We start from the raw sequence: 18,969 nt of genomic DNA, 5'->3' as shown, positions 1-18,969 counted from the left end.
CAGTCTGAGTTTCTAATGGGTTTTGGTAAGGCGTTCTCTCTGCAGATGTAACCAAACTTTTTCGCCCACCTGAAACTTGTGTGGTACCCCTCTGGGTAAGGAGAGGTTTTTCCTGTGTTCTGTCATGACTGTATCCCTATGTTGTTGTTGCTACGTGGAGGAACCCTTTGCAGGGGTCATGGATGTAGCAACGATCTTCCCCTTACTTTGGGAGCGAACCAAACAGAAAATAAATTTCCTAGTCTGTGAGATGAGCTTGCTGCCTTTCTTAGCAGTTATCAAAGAGGTGGTGGTAGGTGGAGCTACCTCTGGTATCCTGTATAATGAATTATCCAAAGGAATAATGACAGCGCGAGGCCTTGACTCATACACAGCATGTCACCTCCACAAGTATGGCTGGCCTAATAGTACATCACACAATACCTCATCTGTGAAGGGCTTGATGCTGTAGGGAAGGCGGCATTGCTGGTGAACTTTGAGATCTCGTCCTTCGTGAAGCCACCCGATACTATACGGTTGTGGGTGTGGTGTAGTTGGTAGGCCCAACCGCTTCACGACCTCTGCTGAAACGAGGTTCTTTTGGCTGCCACTATCGACAATGAATTGCAGCGGCAAACCCTTCACCCACATCTGTGAGTGGAAAAGACGTTCCCCCTCCTCTGGCTCTTCGGGCTCATTCTTCTGGATCTTGGCAGTGGCAACAGTGGCACTAGGATCCGCATCAATGATTTGCTTCCCTTTGCCATCCCCCTTGTCGGGTTTCGGCTCGGAGTCAGAACATGCATCTGATTCGGAAGCCTTCAACTCGGCCACCAGCGACTGCTTGGTCCGACACTCACTTGTGTTATGAGTGGGACTCTTATGGAACTCACACCACTTTCCTGTGTCCTTCTTCGGCTTTGTGGTGTTGTTTTTTTCTTGCAGCTTAGAGGGGTTGTCTTGGGTCACCCCGCCTTGGATTTGTCCTTTGGGCTTCGGATTTGCAGATCCAAAGTCTCGCTTCTTCTGTCTGAACTTTTGCTCGATTTTGACAACGTATCGGTATGCTGTGCCGAGTGAGGAGATGTTCAAGAACTCCATCTCTTCCTAGATGTATCTGTGTAGGCAGCCGCGGTATTTAAGTACCAGATGCAACTCAGAATCTTTGATACCCAACTATGTGCGAAGGGTATGAAAAATATTTGTGAACTCTGGTACATCTTGGTCTCGTCCCTGCCGCAGTGTGGTCCATTTGATGTATTTGTCCTCATAGCTTTTGACAGGGTAGTACTGCTCCTTGATGGCATCCCGGAAGTCATTCCAAGTGGGGGCGGCTGAAAACAGTGAGCTTATACTTTCATCCTTCTGCTCGCAGTATGTTTCCCACTAGTCCTTGACGTGGGGGGCTGCTTTGAGAAGAGCGAAAGCAATCTTTTCCCGAATTGAAAATTCATGAACAGAAAAATACCCATCTAGCATATTTAACCATTTATCTATGGCATCTGCGTCTATTTGACCCTCGAAGATGGGGATTTCAAAATTAACTTGTACCCACTATAATTTTTACCCACCATTCAACTTGGAATACGTGTCTCGTGACCTTGGTCTTATTTTATTTACATGGAAAATCAACCATGGGTTGTTACAAATCCCTCTCCCTTGGGGGAACACCATCCTCAGTGTTCTATGTGTTGAAGAATCTAGGGAATCTAGGTGAGAGTGAGATTCTTCTGATGATGATAACTATTTGTGAGGTACATTTTTCTTTTTCTTATTGGCACAATATTCTCTTATTATATTTAGTGTGTGTTTTCTTACTTCATCAAATAATTACCAAAAATAAAAGAGACAAGAACACAAGATGTTGGCTCTCATCCATGACAAAACCTCTCTCTCCTAGAGAGGAAAACTTGTTCTTCAGATTTCTCTTATTGAAGCTTCAATTGACAAATGCCAAACCCTAGACCCTTGAGCAGTAGATCCCCCAAGCACAAGACATGATATCTCCTTTTTACCTTCCCTTATGTTCTTCAATCAAAGCCTTCTTCAAACAAAGCCTTGATCTCTTCCCTTGCACTTCTTTGGGAAACTGATTGTACTTTCCTTTGCTCCTTTTCTGGCAACTATATAAACCCTAGGTATCCTTAGAGACCTCTTCTTTGGTGTCTTCCTTTCCTTCTCTACTTCGCTTGGGAATATTCTTTTTCCTTGATACTTAGGCAAGAGAATGAGACCTTCCTTGAGAGATATTTCTTATTTGAGAGGTTGATCTTCTTTACCCTACTGCGAGTCTGATTTCTTCACACGTGTGGCTGATATAGACTTGTACTTGGCCCCTTTTCTTGCTTCTTTCCTTAGCTTTAGGTGAGGCTTACTTCACTTGAGATGGAGGGCTATTTGGAGCCTATTTTTGACCAAAAACACCTCTTCTTATGTTGTTTCACTTATGGTTTTGTTATGACAGCAGAATGACCCTTCTTCCTACACATGTGTGGCATAGATTAGCCCCAAAAAAACCCTCCCAAACTTGGTTTCTCTTCCATCTTCTTCACTGCATAAAATCACCTTTATGCTCCCTTTTCACACTTCTTTTTCGACCTAACTTCCTTGCCAATTTCAAATATGATTGATGGTCTTGTTGTGAGGTAGAATGGCCTTGTATAGAGGAGTTTGTCCCTCCTATTGGGATGACTTGAGCTAGTGAGGCCGACTTAACTTTAGTTGCACCAAAAATTAATTTCTTTGAGCCGACATGAAGAGGAGACTTGTATTTTCTTTGGATAATCTCTTTTGACATATTTCTTTGACTCTAATACATATATTAACATAGTGTAATATGCCCACATGGGTCTTCAACAATTACATTGATTCTTTGACTTTCCTAGAAGCACTTCAACATGTGCTTGACCTATCAAATAGGAAAGAAACCCATTCTTGATAATGACAAAAATAATAATTCCTTTCTTTTACAAACACAAAGATCAAAATTATATTTATGAAGATCGAACCTAGTTACACTTTCTTCAACACTCCCTCTTAACTAGGGAGGTATTCATAAATTACTTTACAAGGTGTTTGGACATTTTCAATATGAACAATTCACATAAGAGAAATTGGATTGGAAATGCAATTTTTCTAGCATCATAGTAACCAACATTGTTTCCATAACAAGGCCTTGACTGACAACTCTATCTCTCATTAGATTAGCGCACAATGTTGGTGATATCAATGACTATAGACAAACTCATTATTGTCTCTCAAGGTACATAACCACCCGAGTGTTCAGTGAGTATGACCTTCTAGGACTATTCTTGTCTTGGGTTCCTAGCCCTCAAAGAATATTGATCCTCTTGCCTACTATTATCTTAGAGGCCCTACACATCCTCAAAGAGTACCAGATGCCAGATGATTACCTAGTCCTCCATTCTTTCTGTTATTACTCCGTAACTTTTGAGGTTGCAGAAAAAATCATAGAGGTAACCACAGAACCACTTTGAAACTAGGAATCTAGCCCTTCCAGTTTTAGATAGGGGTCTCTCTTTATGATTTAGCTTTGTTTAACTGAAGGTATTAATCTAGCTATTAAGTTTAGGTTTGGGTTTTTTGTGTTGTTGGGTTGAAACTGGGAATAAAGGCCATTGGGAAAATGGAGTCACAAGTTTGAGGTGATCAAATACATAGTTTATTGGCTAAAATTACAAGGTAGGTTAGGAAAATTCACTGGATCCTTTAAGATCTATGGTGTGAAGGAGAGGAAAATATTTAGAGATCCAATTCAAAAAACATAGCAGTTAAGAATTGTGATTTTAATCTTCAGTGGAAAACATAAAAAATATTCTTAAGATAGAGACAGTGTACATTTAAACAACTTCTATTCTTTATCTTCTTAGAATAATTCAAATTTTAGAACCACATATGAGAATAAAAAGAAAACAAATTGACAAAGAGAGATTCACTTCACTAATAAAAATGAAACAAAAATCTTGTAATGATTGCACTGTATTACTTGAAATCTGAGAAATGGTGGCTCTGTGAGCTACTTTACAATACATGTCCTTTTCTTGAAACAATTCCCAACCCTTCATACTTTAAATTATGAAGTACTTAATATAAAATATTAAAAAATATCTTGATTTTAAAGATCAAGATAGAAAAAGTAACACCTCTCGAGAAAAGAGGTTGCGCGCGCGTTCTGATCTGCCCGGCTAGGTCAACGTTCGCTGCCGAGACTATCCGCCGCCATGGCTGCACCAGGGGGTGCGGAGCCCTCTCCCACCCCTCCACCATCAACAGCAGAAGCATTCCGAAGTCTGCTATCGCAGAGGGGGAAAAAACGAACCCATCCAGAAGTACCGAAATTTATCAAAAAGCTTGATGAAATCCCAGAAATCGCTTTGCCAGAAGAACAGCCGATCAAAATCGCCCTTGCCTTGGCTGACAGAGGTTTAGTGGGGCAATTTATGGGTCGCTGGCCAACAACAAAATCGACTCATGAATGGGTTCAACGAAACTGGAGGCCGCTGCTGGCCAACAATGTGATCTGCTACGCGGTCGGAAGAGGTTTTTTCATCTTTGAATTCACCACCAAGGAAGATCGAGATCTGGTGTTTAGAAACGGTCCATATTTCATGGGAAACCAAGGACTCTTTCTGAATAAATGGACCCTCGACTTCGATCCTTCAGTCGATGTCCCAAAGGAGGTCCCTGTTTGGGTTCGGCTACCCAACTTGCCAATACACTGCTGGAGCTATCAATCCCTGCAAAAGATAGGAAATGGACTGGGCAGATTCATCGACAAAGCTGATAACAAGGGCCAATACACCTGCGCCAGAATCTGCGTGGAAGTAGACTTAGAAGCTGGGCTGCCGGAAGCCATCAAACTTACAGTTGGAGATTGGCACCATTTCCAGAAGCTGGACTACGAGCAACTGCCCTTTAAGTGCAGAATCTGCCATCAACACGGTCACTTTCAACGAAACTGCCCCAAAGCACCATCAGGGGACAAAGTCGAAGAAGAAGGATGGAAGGAAATAAGAAAGGGGAAGGTAGTCTCAAAGCCAAACGAGCAGAAGAAAACAGAACCAAAGGGAAACCCCCAGACCAATGATAAGACCAAACCAGTCTCAAATGAAGGCCCCTCCTCAGGGGAAAAGGGGGATGCCTCAGAGAACCATGAAGAAACTGCAGATCAGCCGAAGAAAGGGAAAGAAGCCGAAGAAGAAACAAATGGCCCCCAAACAGAGGCAGATCAAGGGGGAAATGCAGGCAACGACGAGCACATTAGTCTTGCAACTGACTCAGGGGAAGAATCAGAAGAAAGAGACTCTGAATCAGACAGCTCACAAATTTCCCCAATCAAATCGACCAAGGGCCGAAAATCCAAGAAGAAACAGAGAGAGGAGAAAACTTATATGGAGGTTCTCCAAGGCTCCCATAAAACTCTCAAAGGAATGATGAACACCAAATCCGGGTGCAAGCACAACAAGGCTTCAAAAGGAGCCACCCCCTCCCAACCCAGTAAATAATGAAATACGTCTCCTGGAATTGCAGAGGATTAGGTAGCAGGCTGAAAGAAGATGCCCTGAAAGACATTGTGAGGTTGCATGTACCTGAAATCCTTCTCATCCAGGAGACAAAGCTGGAGGACACTCTCCTCCTCCATTCCAGCAAAACATTCTGGCGCAAAGGCCCTGGTAGAGCTGTCAGTGCTAGAGGCGCCTCTGGTGGGATTGCCTCATTCTGGGATAGCTCCAAATATGACCTGAATCAAGAAGAAAGTTGCCAGCACTGGATTTTCACTCAGCTCCTTCACAAAGAATCTGGTCAACAAGTAAGTGTATTCAACCTTTATGCTCCGGTCTCTCCAACGGAGAAAAAAATGTGTTGGGACTCGCTCCAGTCTTTTCTTATATTACACAATCCAAAAAACATCATTATTGCAGGGGATTTGAACGTTACTCTGGCAGCTGAAGAGAAAAAAGGTGGATCTCCTGTAAGAGATCCAGCTAGAGAATGGGTAGAAGATATAATGGTTGGCTGCGATCTTGAGGACATTAAACCCTCAGCTGGGAAATACACTTGGTCTAACAAAAGATTAGGTCCCAGCCATATAGCTGCTCGCCTGGACAGATTTCTCGTCCAAGCCTCCTTTCTTACTAGTGGACTAATGGCCTCATCCAAAATCCTTCCTAACTGTACCTTCGATCATAAACCCATTAGTCTCGAGCTCTCCATGGATGGTTTTCTTGGCCCCATTCCCTTTAGATTTATCCCTTTGTGGATTCAGTAAGAGGGTTTCAATGAGGTGGTTTCTGAAGTTTGGAATCGAAAAATACTGGGATCCCCTTTCTTTGTGTGGGAAGAAAAGTTGAGGGCTCTCAAGAGAAGGCTCAAGGAGTGGGCTAAAACCCTGAAAACGCCAGCTGCCAAGAGAAAAGAGTCTTTAGACAACCTTGCTGCCCTCCAATCATCAATGGAGGTGTCTGCTATTACCCAAAGTCTGCTCCAAAAAGAAGTTGAGTTGCAAAAATCCCTCCATAAAGCTAGCAGGGAAGAAGAGGAGTATTGGAGACAAAAATCCAGAAATTTATGGTTACAGGCCGGCGACAAAAACACTAGTTTTTTCCACAAGCATGCCGAAGCTCGCAAGCAATTCAAAAATGTTTCTGAAATCCGCTCCCAAGATGCAGTGGTTAAAGATTTTGAAGGCATCAAGAGAGCAGCCTTCTCGTTTTTCAAAGATCTTTATTCAGAGCCGGAGGACCCTCCTATAGATCCTCAAGCCTATCCGTATAATTTAATCCCCTCCTGTGTGCAAGACTCTGTCAATAATATGCTGACTGCTCCGATCAGCATGGATGAGCTCAAGAAAGCCTTGGATTGCATGGAACCGGATAAGGCGCCAGGGCCAGACGGGTTCACAGCTAGGTTCCTTCAGACATGTTGGTCAACTATCAATAAAGATCTCCTAAGAATGGTTAGGAAGTCCCAAAATTGCGCAAAGTTAGGAGGCAGTACCAATTCAGCTTTCCTTGCACTGATACCGAAAGAGAAAGGAGCATCCGATTTTAGTAGATTTCGTCCCATTTCACTGTGCAATACTAGCTATAAGCTGATTACCAAAATAATATCCATTCATCTCAAGAATATTCTGTCGGACGTCATATCGGAGAATCAGGGAGGCTTCATCAAAGGGAGAAAGATACTGGATAATATTGTGCTGGTTCAAGAGGCAGTTCATTCAAGTGGCCAGAGAAAAGAGAAAGGAATGGTAATAAAACTCGATTTGGCAAACGCCTTTGACAGGGTGAGGCATGACTTCCTGTTTGTTGTTATGACGAAAATGGGCTTCTTACTAACCTTCATAAATTGGGTAAAAGCCTGCGTTGCCTCTCCTTGGATAGCACCGTTGGTAAATGGACGCTCTACTGAATTTTTTAAAGCCTCCAGGGGATTAAGACAAGGTTGTCCGCTGTCCCCTCTTCTCTATGCTATACAAGCCTCAGTGCTCAGTTTCCAGCTGGACTATTGTCAGCAAGTCCAAACTCTGCCAGGTCTTAGAATGGTGCACAGAGTCAAAGACATAAATCATGCCCAATTTGCCGATGATACTCTGCTCCTAGGTGGAGCGAGCATTAATTCGGCCAGATCTTTTAAAAAGGAACTGGACATTTATAAGGAAGCCTCAGGCAGCAAGATAAACTATTCAAAAAGCACAATCTATGGCTGGAACTGCTCGGTCAAAGATCTGGCTGACATAGCAAGGCTCCTTGAGATGAAAGTCTGTCAAACCTGGGAGTCTTTCAAATACCTTGGGATCCCAATCTTCAAATCCACCCCTAAAGTTATCCACTGGATGCCCCTATTAGACAAGCTTAAGCTAAGAATTCAAGCCTAGGGAACCTCCTGGCTGAACACTGCTGGGAAAATAATCCTTATAAAATTTGTCCTAATAAGCATGCCTCTCTTTCAGCATTCCATTCTCCTTGCCCCCAAAACCTTTCTCAGTAAAATGGATGGTATGCTGAGAAGATTTCTTTGGGAAGGAGGGAAAAATAACGAAACAAGACTTCATTTGGTCAACTAGGAAACCATTAAGAGGCCAATTCTGGAAGGAGGACTGCAAATGAGAGATTTGGCGACACAAAATCTTGCTCTAGGATCTAAAATTCTGTGGAATATTGTGGCAGGGAAAATAAGCCGGAGCAAAAAAGTTCTGTGGAAGAAATATTTTCAAGGCCAGCGTTTGAGATGCTTGGACCACCCACCAAAAACCTCCAAAGGTTCACCAATTTTCAAGCTGTGTACCGCTGCACTGGAGCATTTCAGGTCCAATCTCTACTGGATCCCAGGTAATGGAAAAAAAATCAGAATCTGGGAAGATCAGATTCTAGGAGACCAGCCTTTGCAACATATAGAAGGCCTCGCAAATATTAAATCATGGCTACAATCCAACAATATGGAAACCCTTTGGGACATTTCCACCTGGACGGAGGACGCTGGTAGACGGTGGGACAGCTGGAATCTGGGAGAGGTTCCACATCGTCTGCAAGCTGAAGCTTCATTACTATTAGACAAGTTCCAAGGAAAATCTCCCATGTCAGCAACAGCCAAAGACAAAAGAGGATGGGGCTCCCATGCTGGATTTTTCACGGTTGCTGAAGGTTACAAAAATTTGACTGTAGTTCCTAATGTCCCTCCTGACCCAATGCAATGGAAATTCATTTGGGGCTTCCCCTCGCTTCCAAAAATAGACTTTTTCTATTGGACGCTTTCTCACAACAGTATTCTCACAGGAGATAACCTGAGGAAAAGAGGAATGGAAGGGCCATCCAGATGCCCATTATGTATGTCAGAGGAAGAAACAGCTGATCATCTATTGTTGCTGTGTCCTTTTGCCAAAGTAGTTTGGAAAGGAGTCCTGAGATCAAGGGCTGACAAGGTAGAGCTGGCAAGAAATATACCAAACATGTTTCACGAGTGGGCCAAGCTATCAGCGTTCTGCCTCAATAAAAAAAAACCTGCTTAAGACCGCATGGATGTGGATCCCTAAATTCATTAGCTGGAAGTTATGGTTGGAAAGGAATAACAGATTATTCAGAGGAGAAACCTACAATACAAATAATGTAATATCCAAAATTAAAGCTATTCTAGGAGAGACGTTGGATGCTATGCCGGCCTTAAGGAACGAAGTGAATCTAGACAGTGAGGAGGAAATCTGGCTGAAAGATATAGTTTCAAAAAATCAAACCAGTCCAATCTCTCAGGCCTCTTGCCACGCTATGTGGGAAATACGCCTGGAAGAACAAGAGTTTCTAAAGTGGCGCTCTGCCCTGGATGACCACTGTCTATTCTTCGACGGGGCCTCTAAAGGCAACCCTGGAGCGGCGGGAGGGGGTGGAATTCTGTTAAATCCTGATGGCAGTACATTGTTTAGGTATCATTGGGGTCTGGGATTCGAATCAAACAATAGAGCTGAGGCTCTGGCTTTGTGGCAGGGGCTGTCTCTAGCTCTGAAGCAAAACATCCAGTCTCTGGCGGTATTCGGAGACTCCAGGCTTATCATTCAAGCGATGAACTCTCACTCGAACCCGTTGCAGATTCATTTAGTCCTCATCCTTAAGAAAATTAGATCCATGCTGGCCAAGTTCCGGAAAATTTCCTTCTATCATATACTGAGACAACTGAATTCACAAGCCGATTTGGAAGCCAATCTTGGCTCAGCACGCAGCCAAAGAACCCTTTCAGTCAACTCTGAAGAATATCTCTGCATCATCCCTTAATCTTCTCAACAGCTTCTCTATCAGGAAACCTGTTCACCATGATGCAATGAGGAACTGCTCATGATCTAGTAACATAGGCTATGCAATAGGCTATTCCTGAACTGTTACTGGCTTTTTGTCCTAACTAGCCCCAGGATCCATGGATAGGCAATCAGCTCAGAAAAGTTTAATGCTCCGGAATCTAAGTCCAAAACAGTGCACGGTAAGCTCTGTCCTCAGAAACATTCACCAGAGGATGAATTACTGAAGATAAGTAGACAAAAACCAAGCGGGTCTATTCAAAGGAAGGGTTCAACAGGAACCTCCAAACAGAAAGATCTTCTGCATCGACTTGGATACTGTGAGCTTGAAGGAAAGTATGTATCAGTTCTTCCCAATAGCAGCAATGGAGTTTGATGAACTAATTTCTGGTTAGGTCCTGATAATGAGCAGCTGTGCTCTGTTCTGGAGTCAACACAAGTAAAGGAGGAATCGTTCTGAATTAACTCAATACCGTAACTCCAATCAGAGGCGCAGATTATTAAGAACATCCCTGCTTTAGATCATTCAGACGACGGTTGGCTCTTCTGATGGTGGATAAATGGAAGGACCTAATCGACAGAACAGCAAAATGGACAGAGCAATCTCCGGCCGGGCAAATTGAAGTTCATAAAAAGGCGGTCCAGGCCAGTTCAAAGAACCTGCAAGCAGGGACTCTGCGAATCATCTATTACAAAGGGCGATCTAGTCTCTTCTATGAACCTGCTGAATCAAAGAGCAAAGTGTAATAAAAAAAAGTCTGAGAGATAAGTATTTTGGGGGAACAAAGGAACTTTGTGTATCAAGTACGCGGCAGTTGTTTTGCCGCCCTTCAATACAAATAATCGTTAAAGTCAAAACAAAAAAAAAGATCAAGATAGGATCCTAATAATATCTAAAAACTGATTACAAAAGTAGTACAAAAATTTAGGAATTTTCGAACTATTGGAACTGTTGGCCCTATTGTTGAGGATGATTTTTGATGAATCAGCCTCCAAATTTGCTGCGTTGTTTGCCTCATTTTCGAAGATAAAAATTAATCAAGTAATTCACACAGCTTGTCCCATTTGTCTTCACTTGGGTTAGAAAATTTAAGTAATTTTCTGTAGGTCTCATCCACATTTGTGTACTACTGGAAATTTGGTTTGATGATGAACAAATTTCTGAGCTCATGACTGATGAACAAGTCCAAATCTAAGGCCTTCGGGAATGCTTTCCCTATTATATGCCCATTTATACCTACAAATCTTAACTTGTCTTGGGCAATAGTGCATAGTTTCTCCTAGTACTTTGTCACGCTCATGAGTTTAACTCCCATACCAATCAGTCTTGGTAGACCTTTCATGTTCAGTACTTGCATCTTCTTACAAAATCTTTGTATGTTGGTTCTATATTTTGATATTTATTGTCCAACAATAGCATAAGTTTTTTTTTGGTGTGCATCCTCTTCATTTCTAGAATAGTCTTTGTCATGTCTTGAATTCTCGGCTGCTCTAATTCTTCTATGTTTTTGGAATTCAATATTTTGATAATTGTTGTTGCTTACCCAGGTTTTTATCCTAAGTCTATTTTGATTTTACTTATTACCTCTTTGTGCCTCTGTATTAATTCTTGTTGCTCAAAAATAATCTGTATGGAAGGCCATATTTCTGTGATGGTTTCACTGATTTCTGTCCATATGTTTTCTCTAGGTTGGGCCAGAGTTTGAGTCGTAACTAATTCACTCTTCAATTGTTCAATTTTTAGATTAAGCTGATGGGTTTTCTGCAACTCTGCCACATAAGAATTATCAATCTTTAATTAATGTTCTAGCAGTGCCTTGTGTTGAGCTTTAACTTAGCAATTTCTAGTTCCTGAATGGACATATCATCCGTGGCTTTAACAAGTTCACTTGTAGAATCTGATGTCTGTGCTAGTGCTGAAGTTGATGTAGATTCTCCTAGGGTTGTGGTCACTGAAATTGAGATTGTTACAAGTGGAACTATGGCCAACTATGCTTCCTGCTCTTTTTCTTTGAGTGGTTTCTCTAGCTCTACTTCCATGTCCTGGATCTGGTTGTTTTGTTCAATCACTATTCGTAATATATCCTCTTTCTGATTTTCCATCTCTCTGAATTCCTTAGTCTGTGGATCTTCTGTGGTGGATAATTTTAGTTGCTTCCTTAATGCTTCTATATCAGCATCCTTTCTTTTCACAATCTATTTTATTGCCTTTACATCTTTGGGATTATATCCCAGTTGATCACTAAGACTTCTAGTGACTTGATCCTGGTATCCTTGGCTAAGGATGAAATCCTTTCCAACTTTAGTTGTGATTGTGTGTTATTTAATAATATCTAAAACCTAGAAGCGGGCATGGCAACATTAGTTAGTGTAGAATACATCATTTCACTGATTTGTTTGTGCATGCCCATTTGATCTATTGGATGAATTTGTTGTTTATAAAAAATAAACACAGATTCTTTATAATTTTTTGGTGTCCTTGGGGCTGGCACTTTAGCTTCAAGGAATGCAATTTGCATTTTTCCCTTTTCTGTGTCAAATCTGAAAGGAGCCTATGTTGTGATGTAGTTGTATGCTTCCAAAATTGTGTGTAGGTTGTAGCTTTCAGCATCTCATTCCTTTGCTTTATTTCGCTGTATTTTGCAAAAATATTAGGCTCAGCATTGTCATGAGCCAAGTATGTTGTCTGTGTTGAAACTAGAGGATATTGTGAAGCAGAGGAAGATGGAGAGCCTAAAAAAATGTCCACTTGTCTTCTCAAAGGATTGACTCTCTCAATTAGAATTGTAATTCACCAACACCTTCATTTGAAGAATATTCACCATAAATATGAACTAAACCATGGCACATAATCGACTCATCATCTAATATTATCTCTGGTAAAGCCTCTACATATATAGAAATATAATACAACAATTGTTGTATTATATTTCTATGTGTATGTAATTTTCTATTAGTAATTACTTGGTGCTGAAGAACGGATACAATCTTGTCAATAATTTGCAAGAGGATGTTGGCATTATGATGTATGTGTTGTACTTGATGGCAACCCACTTGTTGCAGAACAACTCACTTGTATATGGTAACGAGATGAATCTACTTAACTAGATGAATCTACAGGAGAGACATCATATGTAACATAATGCATGAAAGTTGTGTTTACAGATCTGACAAAATGCAGGGCAGTTCAAAGGAATCATTTCAGAAGTAATATGGAAAATTATAGTGTAACAGGTCTATTCAGAGGTAACATGGCACTGGTATAGAAGAACAGGATGATGGAACTAAGGTCTACTGATCAGAATAAAGAAGGTAAAGGGAAAGGTTGATGTAAAGCAGTTTAAGAAGTATACACAGGTCCACATAGTCAAAATAGCATATACACGCTGGTCCACAGAACAAAAAGCGCGTATAAGTATACACGCACTTTCACGAAAGGAAAAACGCGTACATGTTGAAAAACCAAGGTTTTGGTTCGAGCTATTTAGCCCAAGGTATTTGGTCCAAGGTATTGATCCAAGGTATTTGGTCCAAGGTATTGACCCTAGGTATTTGGTCCAAGGTATTGGTCCTAAGTGGTTTTGGTCCAAGGTATTGAGAAAGGCCCAAAACTATATAAAGAGGAGAAGATCATTAGGCCAATGTGTGCAAGTGCAATAAGATTTTAAGGAATACTTCTATCTGAAGTATATTTTTTGTTGTAGGATATGTTTGGGACTCAATCTGAAATATTTATGTGCACCTTTAGTTCAATATTGGATCAAGATCATGAGACCTAAAATGACTTATTCTTGAATGATCCGATATTGGTTGAAGCTAGATCTAATGTTTTGCGCCTATTTTATGCATTATCTATCATGATCTTGTTTGTCCGAAGTCTAAAATTACAGCAAAGTTCTAAGTGAATATTTTCAGATCTGTATGTAGGTTCGTCTCAGCCAAAGAGCGTATACACGCAGGTTCTATTATTTCAAGTAGCGTATACAAAATAAAGGCTTAATGTTTAGAGATGATTGATCTATCAGATCAATATTATTGATTTATTTTTGCTACTATTTTACTGTTGTCTATCAATGAAGTCTTCTTAGATCTGAATGTAAAATTGAATGAATAAGGAGGTTGGTATTTGATTGATTGATTATATAAGTGAGAAGAAGTGATCTATGTCACTTCCTATGTAAAGCTCTATAATTTGACAGTAGATATTCAGTATATTGCTAGTTGGTACAGACTTGATTCAAAAGTTTATGTTTGCAGTAGTTTTGAAGGTATACGCAGGTTTAATTAACGGAAGTAGCGTATACACACAGCTTGGGTTCATCCAAGTAGCATATACACTCTGATGCATGGTTTTTGAGGTTACAGTTGGTTTTGAATGATAATGCAGGTTTCTGGGTTTAGCACAGTGTTCTGGTGATAGTGATCTGATTGTTTCAGATTAACTACATGTTGGTTGCTAAATTTTGGGTTTCTAAATTTCTAATGGGTTATTGATGAGTCAAGGTCTTCATATGTCTTGATATGTGCCAGGAGCATCCAGTCTGAAAATTCATCAAACGTGGTCCCTGGTGGAAGAGTGGAGTTTTCTGTAGGCTAACACCTATGTACTAGTAAACATATTGGCTAGTACAAGAGCTAGGGGGTTGTAGCTCCCTTCCAGTAGAAGCTGGAGAACGAGAGAAGGTTGTGACCTTCTGTAGGTAGAAGCCTGCGTACTAGTATGAGTCTGCACCAGTACAAGATTGTAAATAGATTTTCTTATTATTAAAAGAATACAGAGAGGACAACAATGGGTAGTTTTCACCCACATTGAGTTTACACCTTAAATCTTGGTGTTCATGTGTGTTTCTTATGTGTGATGCTTTATTCTGCTTTTATTGCACTGTCTAATAAGTTATTGATGTACTTTTTTAAGATCAACACATGATAAATTATCTAAATTACAAGTTCTATGGATATACGTTGGTTTTTCTAATCATAGTTGCGTGTACACGCTAGTTCATTTCACTGAAGTAGCGTATATAAATCTGTTTGAGAAATAAAATTATTGATCTGATAATATTGATTCACCCCCCTCTCAGTATTATTTTCAACAATTAGAATCAAAGTAGGTCCTTCAAAAGAAGCTTGATTGCTTGAAGGAAGATCCATCAAGATGAATATGGGATCCATCAAACCGCCAATCTTCGATGGGAACAACTTTTTTATTGTAAAATAAGAACCACAGCCTATCTACAATCTCTTGGAATAGATGTCTGGAAAATTGTGGAAGGAGGATATAAATTTCCAACAACAACTCCAACAGACATGACTAGTAAAAAGCAATATGAAACCAATGCCAAAGTTGTCAATACTTTACTGGAGAGTTTGTCACAATCAAAGTTTTTCAAAGTCATGTAGCTCAAATCAACCAAAGAGATATGGGACAAAATCGTTCAGAGTTACGAAGGAGACTCTCAGGTAAAATGTGTTAAGCTTCAAACTCTCAGAATTCAGTATAAAACTCCTAAGATGCATAGTGATGAGAGTATAGCTAGTTACTTCTTACATATAGATGAGGTTGTTAATTGTATGAAGAATCTGGGTGAAGAAATAAAGGAAGTTACCTTAGTTGAGAAAATTTTGAGATCCTTGTCTGCTAAATTTGAATCAAAAGTGTCTACCATAGACGAAAAACAGGATCTGTAGAATATCACTATGACACACCTTCACGGAATCTTAACTGCTTTTGAGATGAGAAAAGGAGGTCCATCAAATATGAGAGAAGCCACATTTAAAGCTTCAACAAAAGGAAAATAAAAGGAAGAACACAATGAATCAGGACACATTTCAGATGAAGAAGATGAGGTAAATTTTGTCAAGAAGCTTCAATGGGGTTCTGGAAGATTCAAAGGTAAGCTACCTTTCAAATGATTTGCTTGTGGTAGAGTCAGTCATTATGCTACTAGATGTCCTCATAAAGATAAATATGAAAAAGGAAAGGAATATGCAAAAGGGAATAGGAAAGAAGCTGTGAATAGAAGGAGCTACTATATTCATGAAGATAGCAATGGTTTATCTAATAGTGATGAAGATGAAACTGGTCAATATTACAGACTTCTCATGGCTTATGATAGCGATGATTTTTGGGATAGTTTAGAAGAGGATAGTGATGATTATAGACTTCTCATGGCTTATGACAATGATGATTTTTTGGATTCTTTAAAAGAGAAAAACTTTCATGAAGAAATATCTAAACTCAAAAACTATTTAGAATAAAAGAGTATGATCATAGATACCTTGACATACCAACTTGCTGAAAAAGAAAAACACAATGAAAAACTAGAATGTGAAATTGTGGGTCTAAGAAAATATCTTGAGAAAACAAAATCTCTCAATCTTAGATTTGCTAAAGTATCAGAAACTTTAAATGAAATTATCAAAGTTCAACGTTCTCCTCTGATAAAGACAGGTCTTGGATATACTAAAGAAGCATCTCAATCACAGAAGTCGTCAACCTCCACCAAAAGCTATCTTGATGCAGCAAAGACCAGTAAATAGTATGACAATCATCAGCGAAGGCATAAAGTTGATCACCAGGTAAATCATACTCAATTTGCTCCAAGGATGAATATTAATAGAAGCCAAAACCAACCTCAGGCAAATCATACTCAATTTGCTCCAAAGATGAATATAAATAGAAACTACAATCAACATGTAAATAGATTCGATAGTTGCAGAAACTTCTTTAATGGGCAATGTTTTTCATGTCATAACTTTGGGCACAAAGCTTCTCAATGCGTTGCTTACAAAACCATCATGACTAGAGAAGCACGAAATCAAAGGAATGTAACAGGGATCAAGATAAGTTCCTATAATAAATTTTCTCCTCTTGAAAATGAAATAGAATGCCCAATTTGTAACAACTTTGGTCATGAAGAATCTGAATGCAGGAGAAAATTTCAGCAAACACCTCAAAAGGAGAAAATGCCATTAAATCCAAAGATATGGAGAAAGAAAGAATCTCAAATAGAAATATGTGGTATATCCTCGTATACAGAAGGACAAGAAAATCAGTGCTACATTGACAGTGGATGCTCCAAACATATGATAGGTGACAAAGAGAAACTTCACTCATATAATGCCTTAGAAAAGGAAAAGAATGTCTCATTTGGAAATGACACTCCAGCTGTCATAAAAGGTAAAGGTTCTATTTTCTTGAAAGAAAAGGTTAAAGCTGGAAATGTTATGTATGTAGATGGTTTAAAGCATAACCTGTTGAGTGTCAGTCAAATGTGTGATCAAGGAAATGAAGTGGTGTTTCAATCAAACGGATGTGTTGTTCATGAGATTGATACAGGAGAGACCGTGATCAAAGGTACAAGAACTCCAAACAAATGTACATACTCAAAGGAGGACAACAACAGTGTTATCTAAGCAAAAATGATGAAAACTGGCTGTGGCATAAAAGATTGGGACATCTAAGATTTTCTCAAATAAGAAAAGCATGCAGCGTCAAGGTTGTTCATGATCTTCTAGATATCATTATCCCAGAAAATACAATATGCAAACCATGTCAAATTGGTAAGAAAATCAGAGTTCACTTCATGGAAAAAGAAGGGTCAGCTAGTAAGCCTCTTGAACTTATCCATACTGATTTATGTGGACCAACAAGGAAAAAATCACCTTGTGGGGAAGAATAATTTATTTTGTTCATTGATGATTTTTCCAGAATGTGTTGGATAGGTCTTCTAAAGCATAAAGATGAAGCATTTGAAAAGTTCCAAGCCTTCAAAGCTTTGGTTGAAAATGAATCAGATCAAAAAATCAAATGCCTCAGATCTGATCGAGGAGGGGAATTTATATCACATGAATTCTTTGACTTTTTTGAGCAACATGGAATAAAAAGGAAATTCTCCACCGCAAGAACTCCTCAGCAAAATGGTGTGGTAGAAAGGATGAACAACACAATTCAACAAATGTCTTGAGCTATGCTAGATGAATCTAGAACTCTTACAACCTTCTGTGGTGAAGCTGCATTTGCTGCCATGACTATTCTCAACAAAACAAATGTTCGGGTAAATAGCATTCAAACTCCACATGAACTTTGGTATAGTAAGACTCCTACTGTAAAATATTTTAAAGTTTTTGGAAGCAAATGTTTTATCAAAAGGACTAATGAAAAAGTTGGTAAGCTTGAACCTAGAGTAGATGAAAGGATTCTTCTTGGTTATTCTTCCAGAAGTAAAGGATATAAATGCTATAATAAAAGACTTGGGAAAATTGTTGAAAGCATTGATGTGTAGTTGATGAAGCATGCAGAAATCCAAAACAGATAAAATCAATAGAAGATTATGACAATGAGGAAGATGGGGATTACTTTCCCACATCAAAACAAAATTATATTGAAGAAGAAACCAATGAAGCACCAGAAGAAGATATAATGGTAGAAGAAAAGACTTCGTCCAGGTATGTTCAGAAAAATCATCCAGAAACTCAAATTTTAGGAGAAAAGGAGGTTGGTGTACAAACAAGAAGAACTATTACAGGGACCTCAAACTATCTAACATTACTATCCTCCACCGAACCTCAAAATGTAAATGAATCATGCAATGATGAATGTTGAGTCAAGGCCATGGATGAAGAACTTGAGAAAATTGAAAAAAATGACACTTGGGAATTAGTTCTTAGACCTCATGATAAAAATTATAGGACCTAAATGGATATTCAAGAACAAGCTGAATGAAAATGGAGAATTCATTAGAAAGAAGGCCAAACTTGTTTGTAAAGGGTATGCTCAACAAGAAGGTATTGAAGAAATTTTTGCACCTGTTGCCAGACTTGAAGCCATAAGAATGTTTCTTGCTCTTTCCAGTTTTCAGAAATTCAAAGTATACCAAATGGATGTAAAATCAGCCTTCCTTAATGGAGATTTAGAAGAATAAGTTTATATTAAATAGCTAGAAGGATTCATTCTTGGAAATGATACAAAACTTATATGCAGACTCAAAAAGACTCTCTATGGTCTGAAACAGGCTCCAAGGGCTTGGTATTACCACCTTGACAAATATCTACACCAATAAGGTTTTACAAAAGGTTCTGTAGATAGCAATTTATATACAAAGATTGAAAATGATAAATTGCTAATTATTATTGTTTATATTGATGATATCATTTTTGGTAGCAATGAAGAATCCATGAGTCAGAAT

The 18,969-nt window shown here is 39.4% G+C and overlaps 1 protein-coding gene across 1 annotated transcript; it reads left to right on the top strand.

Annotated features, from left to right (window-relative positions):
- Nucleotides 1-4,220: 4,220 nt before the first annotated feature.
- Nucleotides 4,221-9,007, top strand: LOC149172204 (uncharacterized). The gene is made up of 4 exons (XM_089426234.1): nt 4,221-5,396; nt 5,609-6,173; nt 6,297-7,532; nt 8,169-9,007. Exons 1-4 carry the CDS (start codon nt 4,221-4,223, stop codon nt 9,005-9,007), a joined length of 3,816 nt encoding a protein of 1,271 aa, XP_089282360.1.
- Nucleotides 9,008-18,969: the final 9,962 nt, after the last annotated feature.

Source organism: Pinus tabuliformis, chromosome 4_2 (genome assembly GCF_031772625.1).
Source record: "Pinus tabuliformis cultivar Carrire ecotype Pingquan chromosome 4_2, CPIR1, whole genome shotgun sequence".
NCBI classification, from domain to species: Eukaryota; Viridiplantae; Streptophyta; class Pinopsida; order Pinales; family Pinaceae; genus Pinus; species Pinus tabuliformis.
Note: the sequence above shows the minus strand (reverse complement) of the source record. Positions and strands in the feature narration are given on the sequence as shown.